General features: G+C 38.5%; 1 protein-coding gene across 1 annotated transcript; it reads left to right on the top strand.

The window, feature by feature from the left end:
• The first annotated feature begins 3402 nt into the window (after nucleotides 1-3402).
• On the top strand, nucleotides 3403-8570 carry LOC114352151 (uncharacterized). Its single transcript, XM_028303632.1, has 4 exons — nucleotides 3403-3564; nucleotides 3980-4126; nucleotides 6845-7010; nucleotides 8453-8570. Exons 1-4 carry the CDS (start codon nucleotides 3457-3459, stop codon nucleotides 8560-8562), a joined length of 531 nt encoding a protein of 176 aa, XP_028159433.1. The 5' UTR covers nucleotides 3403-3456; the 3' UTR covers nucleotides 8563-8570.
• Nucleotides 8571-8970: the final 400 nt, after the last annotated feature.

Below are 8970 nucleotides of genomic sequence, written 5' to 3'. Positions count from 1 at the left end.
GCGAAGCACACAAATAAAAATCATAACGCCCCCTATTTGGCTTTAGACGCACTACCTCCTCTGAAAAGCGCCGTCGCCCACTCGGGGGCTGTCTTTTGGAAACCAATGTTCTAAAACTATTCGATCTACCACCTGTATCGAAATACCACGTACAAACGACAGATACACAGAGCACATTAGACTACCCTTTACTGTTGAATAATCGCTCCTAATACAACTGCACAAGATCCTACAGTGTTAAGCTTTATGTGCCTTTGTCAGTACATAGAGTTCACACCTGAGCGCTCGTGCGCCATTTGGATACGTGGAATGTACGCGAGTCGACTTCAGTCAGACAAGAAATCAGTAAGAGATTAAATAGAACGGGCTTACTTGTAGAAGTCTTGCATTCATTTATAATGCAGTTCTGTGAAAAATAGATGTAGGTTCATCTGATGTGGGGTTAAAATCTAACCTTGTACAGGGATCAATCGCCAAAGTCTACGCCAGACTTCCGTAAATAATTCATTATGGCCATAATCATTTTAGTTTTAGCCAAAAGCAATATTTATATTGATCATTCCGTTTTAAGCATTCTAACACCCGTATTCACAACGGAGTCCACCAAGGTGGACCGACGACCTCATAAAGGTAGCGGGAAGGCGCTAGATGCAGGCCGCCACCAACTGCCCTTTGTGGAAATCATTGGGGGAGGCCTATTCAGGAGTGGACGTCCTATGAAATGATGATGATGATTCACAAACGATGCTTGCTTAAGTGTAGCAGAAAATCGAAGGCACAGCGTTAAATAGAGCTCTGTGAGACCTCATAGTAATGTTTGTGAATACAGGCGTTAGACGGGTACTGAAATCCACGAAAATAGCCGAGCAATATCTTGTCAAATATTTAAATGTTAAGGGGGTGCAGCGCCGACGAAAAATTACGATTTGCTAGCCGAGATAGCGGTGGCGCAACGAACTAACACGATCGCACACGAACTACTTTACAGAGTAGAGACAAAAGAGACTCAATACAGAGTAAAAACACGTATTTCACTAATTTTGCTTAACAAAACGTGAGTTTATAATACTTTAATTAGGAAAAAGAAAGGATTAATTTTTTTGTTGGTATTGCTGCGAAAATTATTGTACACAATAAAAATCCTAACTAATATTGATTCTTCTGATGAACAAAGGCGTTAAAAAAGTTTCGTAAAAGAGTATTTTTCCTAGACGTTCAATTCAAATAGGTTGTTAACGTAGCGTCTTTTCATTCNGTGGTACCTGGATGCGAGCGGCGCGGTACCGGTCTTTGTGGAAATCCTTGGGGGAGGCCTTTGTCCAGCAGTGGACGTCTTTCGGCTGAAACGAACGAACGGCAAAGAAAGGTTGCAAGGGTTTTCTAGCCATATTAACTATAAAATAAGTAAAATATTTTTTCGTAACAATCGAAGTCATAACAAAAGAGATACTATTTGCATGCTCTGCGCTCTACACTACTCTGTAAAGGATTGACAAACACACATTTGACACTTGACAGCTACGATAAAGCAAAACGCCTGATGATTTCTTCACGGCAAAGTTTTTTTGGGAAAATCAAAAATTCTCAATATTAATGCATTAATACCAAAAACGAAAAAGGGGGCGACCTTCAAAATATTAATTTAAACATTTCCATATAAAAATTATTGCTTCATACATTAAATTAACAAAGTTCTCGAAGAAATAAATTTTCCATATGTCTGCATTTTAAATGTTGTTTATCAATTTTTTACGTATTTATTCAAAATTTCGAAAAGGCGGCGACCTAGATCAAGGATTGGGCTACCCTACACAAGTTCCTTTGATGTATTTAAGTCACTAATCGCAGAGCACTCGTGATTTAAAAATATGTCAATTTTAAGGATTCTGTGCAGGACCCCCTTAATAGTAACAGGAAATCTTAACATACCTCAAACATTCAAATCCCTCTTCGGAACTGCCACTTTGCCACAGTTCTTAGAACCAACTCACTCTGCCATTCTATACTCTGAAGATTCCAAAATCAACATGAGGAAGTATCTCTTGATATCAAGATTCCATGAATGGAACTACGTGGAGTTGTACAAGTTAAACACGTTAAGTATGTAAGCAGGACTTACTTGAGTAATCAATGAAGCTTAGCTACAAACTGGTAGTAAATTATTCATAGTGGTAATGTTATGGCCATTTTGATAGTTAGTAATGTGAGGTCTTTACGGAATCAAGATGAAAAATTGACTTAGATTTTTGTAAAAAAATAATAGTTTTAAAGAAAATAAGGTTAACAAAAATCTATGTAAATTATTATTGTGTAAGTATAATGTCAAATCAAATCATAATATCATTTTTATTCCAGAATATGGACTTCCGATGTGTAAAATGTAATTTGATTTTGACTCTCTTAATACAAATACATTATTTCCCTGCAGTTTATGCATTAGGTAGGTACCTGTTGGGTCTTCAACGACTTAATAACTACATAATATTTTGTTAATATTACCAGGTAAAATGAAATTAAAGCTGATTTAAGTTCTTCTCCTTGCCGCTCCAGGAGTTCCGAACAACTTTTATACTAGTTGCATTTCCTGGAACCGTTTACCTTGTTAATCGAGTCACTTGATACTCAAGAACGCGTACATTGTGCGGGGAACGGGATAACTTGCGAGAAATTAACATTTGGTGGGAATCTGTATCAAATTAATTCTCATTAAGTAACACGTTCGCGTTGTAAATTATAAATTGTGTTTTTTAAACAATTATGATTTGCTGTTATGCAGGAGAACCGGGATCAAACTCTGTCATAGATTTTTCGGATTACTTAATGCCAGGACTTTTTCCAAATTAGTGATTTATTTGCTCAGTGGGCCTTAGCTTATAATATAAGGCCCGTTTCCACCAAAGCAGAGCGGAGCGGAGAAAAAAAGTGGAAATAATGAAATCTGATTGGTTATGAATAATCCCGCGGCGGTTGGGGCTACCACCTTTTGGAAACCTATTCGCTTTATCACCACCTTTATCGAAATTACAAGTACCTACCTACAAACGACAGCACATCAGACAACACATTATTGTTGCTTTGCTCTTAATACAAATACACAAAATCCCACAGTGTTAAGCTTGATATGCCTTTGTCTGATTGGTTATGAATAACCGCGCAACTCCACTCAGCGCCGCTTGTGGCGCCGCCTTGCCGCGACAGTCAAATTCTATAAAAAAAATCCGCCGACGCTTCTCCGCTCAACCTTGGTGGAAACCGAGCCTAAACTAAAAGCAAAGTAAAGCAAAAGTTCAAATAACAATCATAACCTTATTTCAAAACCAGAGAGTACAAATAACTTTTTTAACACAATCGAAACGTCACCTTATGTCAGTCAAAATTTTGTCACTGCCTACAAATAAACAAACACAAAAGCCGAATGATAAAATTGCAAGTTTTTAATGTATTTGATCAAGCAAGATGATGGTAGACACGGTTGTATGCACCAGGCCGTTGAGTGAGGAGGAATTAAATTTGAGAAAGAAGGCATTGAGGCATGCTGTGCTATGTATAGGATGGGTGAAAGTTGTATGTTTGTTTGTTACTGCTATAATTAATATCATTGCTAACAATTTAGATTATCTATTAGTTAAAAGTAAGTAGATCTGCTGAAAGCTATTAGATAACACAATCATCACAAAAAATGTCCCTGTTGAGGTTACAATCCACAACTATTGAAAGCATCAACATTATCATCTTGTGATGATATCTGGTAACACATATTTACCAAGGCTTTGTTCTAAATAAAGTGATGCACCTACAGGATAGTTAATTTTTGAAAAATACGTCTCAAATATACCTTGCCCTACCCACCACTTCAGGACAACATAACGTCTTTTAAGTTGTTTTTGCCAACCAACCAGTGTTTTCATTGAGCAATTCATAATGATTTCAAGTTCATCTCATTTGTCTATTGGGACATTAATAGCCTACTTATTTTCAGACCTCAGTAGTATGCTACGCGATACTATATTTTCTCGTCCATGTCAACAGCAAAGGGCATATGTCAACCGTGCTGAAAATAATGCTACTGGTCATGATACCCGCTCAAGTGTTTCATGGACTCATTCTGTTCCTTGGCGCTGTTGATGTAAGTACGACATAATGTAAGTACTATGTTAATAAGGAGTTAGTGTAGTAGGTAAATGAAGTGAAAATGTGCTACAGTTTCCATGCTGCATAAGCTATTGTAAGACTATCGAATAAGATTGTTTAGACTTCTGCACTGCTATATTTGCCACTCAATGCTGACTGAACAGGTGTTTCAGGAATGAACTAAGATCTTATAGTCGCAACGTATTGACGTTGAATCCCAGGAGAACGCCAATACGAATTGGATTCTTTGATCATCACCAAACACTCCCGTATCTGGTGGCTAAGGTTCATTAGGAAAAATTAGATATGTCTAGAGGTCGTCTATTGCATCACTGCATCATGCGCCAAATGTAACCTCTAGCCCTCTCTTGGTCACTACTCTCTAACAGAATTTTAGCACACTACCCATGCATCATCGCTACTGGCCAAGAACGACTGTCAATAATATCATGGACGATCTTATACTGTTAGAATTTCTGTAACTGCAAATACGCATCTTAAACATGTTTTGTACAAACATAGGGTATTAATTTCACATAGGAAATACTAATGAAAGTGTTATTAACCATGTTGACCTATTTACCCGTTCATTGCAATAACTGTGCAATTGAATGTGTTATGTACGAATCATTAGCTTAGAAAATGCTATCGTTATTGCAGCCATTTAGCTGGAATCAACTTAATTGTCCAATGTAATTATGTATAAATTGGTCAAAAACTACGTATTAGTTAGTACCATAATTATTATTGAGTCAAAATACTTGAATATTGTATCATGTTCAAGTTTAACCCTTCTAAGGCTGAATGTGCCCTGACTGTATGACATGAGGAATATAGTAAATATTGATAAGGTAGGCTCCCTTCTCACAAAATTTTATTATTTAGTACTGTACAAAGAAGAATGACTAACATTTAGGTAGAATTTGATTTATGTAATGGTCAATAAAAGAATCTTTTTTTATAAAGACACATTGACGTCACGTCATAAAAACCACAATTTTGACATTTTGATACGGTGTTTAGAGTTAAAAGCTTGGCTCTACATGAGATATGATAACTTTTTGACAGTTCGAGCCATATGCTCTCGTTTTAGCAACAGTTGTCATGAAAATGTTTTTGTTGACTAACACAAGCAACTGTATGCTTAAAAGGAAACTACAAACCCTGTATGTTATTTAAGTACTTTTGTAATGAAATAAACAATTTTGTATTTTGTTCTTTGTCAAATCATTCTTCCGCTTTTGAAAGAAAGAAAGAAAGATACATTTATTACAATGAACATCACACAAATACAGGCATTTACATAGACATGACAGTGGCACATAATAATGGAGGAAGAAAAAAACATAAAAACAAGAGTAAACTGAGCAGTGCCACCCACTCACCAACAAAATGCCCACTGCAACGGGACCCCACTCAGCATATGCCGTGGCCCACGGTGACGAAGGCCATCAGTTTTGAAGTAATATCAAATATTGTCGGTCTCTCGTTCAACCATCGTTATTACACAACCTACTGAAACTGTCTTCATTGTGCTCCTAACATGCCAGAGGGCAAGGAGGACTTTCAAAGTAAAACATGCGCATACACTCCTTTGACTGGGCGCGCCTCCAGCTAGGATCTTGTTAGGACCATCCAGCAATCGCTGCCATACCGGCAAAAATTTCAACTTTAAATCTGTATTTGTTTGGAAACGTAAGGATCTTTAGAGAAGTTATTTTACTGGAGTTCTACGGTGCTCGTTTATTAAGTCGAGGTATGTAGTTCGTAAACTGGAACGAAATATGCGCATTGTATTAATTTGACTTGTCCTTTGTTTCTGGCTTTACCCTTTCTCTGAGCAAATACTAACAATCTTTTGGATCCCCTTTTTGGATTGGTAAAGCGCACATTCCTACAATTCCTGGTTTCATTTATATTCGTTTTTCACTTAGTAGTTCAATAATAATTATGTTTTTCTCATTACAAGCAAGGTGCATGATCACTTCATTGAATGATAAACACACAACAACTTTCGCGGAAATTTTAATTGTGACTGTGAAATTGTAAACGGATTAATTTACTTTGTAATCATTACTTAGTAAATCTCACTGCGAATCAACATTATCAAGAGAGGGTATTTTCGTCTGTATCGAATATAATATTATCAACCACCTCTGTGGTCTAGTGGTAAGACCGCCTGCTTCAGACGCAGAGGTCCCGGGTTCAATTCCCAGTGGGGGAAGATTTTTCTGTTCGGTTTGGTTGGTAGTAGGGCTTGTTCTAAGTCCGCCTGGCTAGCTACTACCATCTTACCTAAGTCTGTCGCCATAAAAACAATGTTAACAGCATTATTGTGTTCCGATAGATAGAGGTAAGATAGCCATGGTTGAGGATTCCGGGTGAAGCTCGTTCCACCTTCGACCTGATCACACTTACCATCAGGTGAGATAACAGGCCAAGAGCTTCCTCGTTGTGGATAATAAAAAAAATTTGGAGAGTAATCTTTGATTGCCGCATTAAGTCGGATTTATATTCTATCAGAACGGTTCTGATGCGCCGCGACACAACATGTCAGGCAAATATAAATCTGGGTTTTACACAGAGTACTCACTTAAGAGTCCTCCTACCTCCTACGCTTTCAGTTTTAATAATAAAGTAAGTAAGGAGACTCGTTTAGGCCTTCTCTACACGAGTAATGAAATTACTAAATTAAGTCAATCTTCTGTTCCAGGAAAAGCTATGTGTGCTAGAATTAGGACTATGGCTCTGCCTAATACTGGCTTCATACAACACAGTGCTGGGTGTAATGGGTGGCGTGTACTTCATAAGGAACGGACACATAACGATACACTTCTTCTTGGCAGTCTTCTTTGCGATCATGGCAATTTCTTTAATCAGTAAGTTCAAATAACTGTAATAGTTAATGAAAACTGTAAACATAATAATATGATGTAGACAACAGCAACACACCTTAACCTTTTCAGCGCATGTCAAATACAAAAGCCATCACTCTGGACGCCACGCTTGATAAATATGATATCAATATAATCATTGTATTCATCATTATTCAGTTTACATAATACTCAATTAGCCTATTACTGACATCATTTTTAAGGCGGATTAATCCGTCGTTGGCGGTCAACCACGGTAGTGAATAGGCACTTACAGGGCAGATATGTACCATCCTAGACCGCATCCCACTTAACATCAGCTGCGATTGTGGTCAAATACCTGCCTTGTTATGCATAAAAAAAAAACCTGATGTAAGCATATATCCGTCATTGGCGTTGAAAAGGATAATATGGTTCTGAAGTAGATAATAAAATAGATAAAATTATTTAGCTTAAGATTTCCGCTTAGTGACGCTGACGATTTTTAATGTTCCTATCTAGTAAGAGTTTATCTTACTCGTATATCGCTTCATATTACTCGTAGAGTCTGTTTTATGTATTTCCCTCTTTCCTCTTTTTGTTTGGTGTATTTAGTTACATTTTGTTCCGATCGAGTTACGCGCATATATCATCATCATCATCATCATGTCAGCCATAGGACGTCCACTGCTGAACATAGGCCTCCCCTAATGCTTTCCACGTTGATCGATTGGTAGCGGCCTGCGTCCAGCGCTTACCTGCTACCTTTGCGATGTCGTCGGTCCACCTTGTAGGTGGACGGATTAGCAAGCTGAAGTGACAATGGGCAGGGCACATAGTACGCAGAACTGACGGCCGATGGGGCAGAAAGGTTCTGGAATGAACGACGCGTACCGGAAGGCGCAGCGTGGGACGCGCATATGTAAATAATAAAATATGCAATTCCCTATTCAAGATGTTGCGTAATACGCAAATATTTTCTCATAAATATTAAACTAGCCGAAAGTGGGCTTTACAGGTTTATCTTGAGAATTACAGCGCCCTCGGGAACTGTCTCGGACTGATTGAATAACAAATCGGGAAACCCAGTGATTTCGGAATATTTTAAAAGTTTATCCTCCCACTATGGGCAGGATAGATGGAATCAAACAAAACAAGATTGTTTTGCTTTTGTTAATGTTGTTATTGGCTGGAAATGCACTATTTGACTATTTGCACAATACGTAATTATTGTCGTTTACTATCCACTATTATTGTTTTTGTTAACTCAGCGTGGGACATCCACCCACATGGTGGACCGACAACCTCATAAAGGTAGCAGGAAGGCGATGGATGCAGACCGCTACCAACCTGGCGATATAGAAGTCATTGGGGGAGGCCTATGTTCAGCAGTAGACGTCCTGTGGCTGAAATGTAATGTCATTATGATGATTTAGGGCCGTGTTTTTAGATAATGTTTTTTGTTGCAGCTGTTATGTGCCACGACATTTTAATAATATTCGCGTACAAGAAAAGTGTTCAATCAACCCCGCCGCCAGAGGTCCCGAACAATAGAATGATCACGTGGAGTAAAGTATGACGTCACAACTACCCCTCTGGTGTCCGTCCATGTGTCGTGGAATAAAGTATTGACAATTTAACTTATTTTATTTTTACGTCGTGTCGTCGCAACGTGACTGACATAGCCCGCAGAATTGCTAAAATCAAGTGGCAGTGGGCGGGGCACATAGCTCGGAGAGCTGATGGCCGCTGGGGCAGAAAAGTTCTTAAGTGTGGGCAGGCCCCTCACTAGGTGGACCTACGATCTGGTGAAGGTAAAGGAACGATAAGCACCTGGATGCTAGCAGCACAGGACCGGTCGATCCTTGGGGGTGGCCTTTGTTCAGCAATGAACGTCATTTGCCGAAAACAAACGAAGAACTATAGGTACAGCGCAAAATTGAGTATGTCCCTGTGGTAGTGGACCGGTACGAGATTTGAAAGTAAC

The sequence above is a fragment of the Ostrinia furnacalis genome, unplaced genomic scaffold (genome assembly GCF_004193835.3).
Source record: "Ostrinia furnacalis isolate ACB-3 unplaced genomic scaffold, ASM419383v2 OfSCF0100, whole genome shotgun sequence".
NCBI classification, from domain to species: Eukaryota; Metazoa; Arthropoda; class Insecta; order Lepidoptera; family Crambidae; genus Ostrinia; species Ostrinia furnacalis.
The sequence above is the reverse complement of the archived record's forward strand: the minus strand, read 5'-3'. Positions and strand labels throughout refer to the sequence as shown.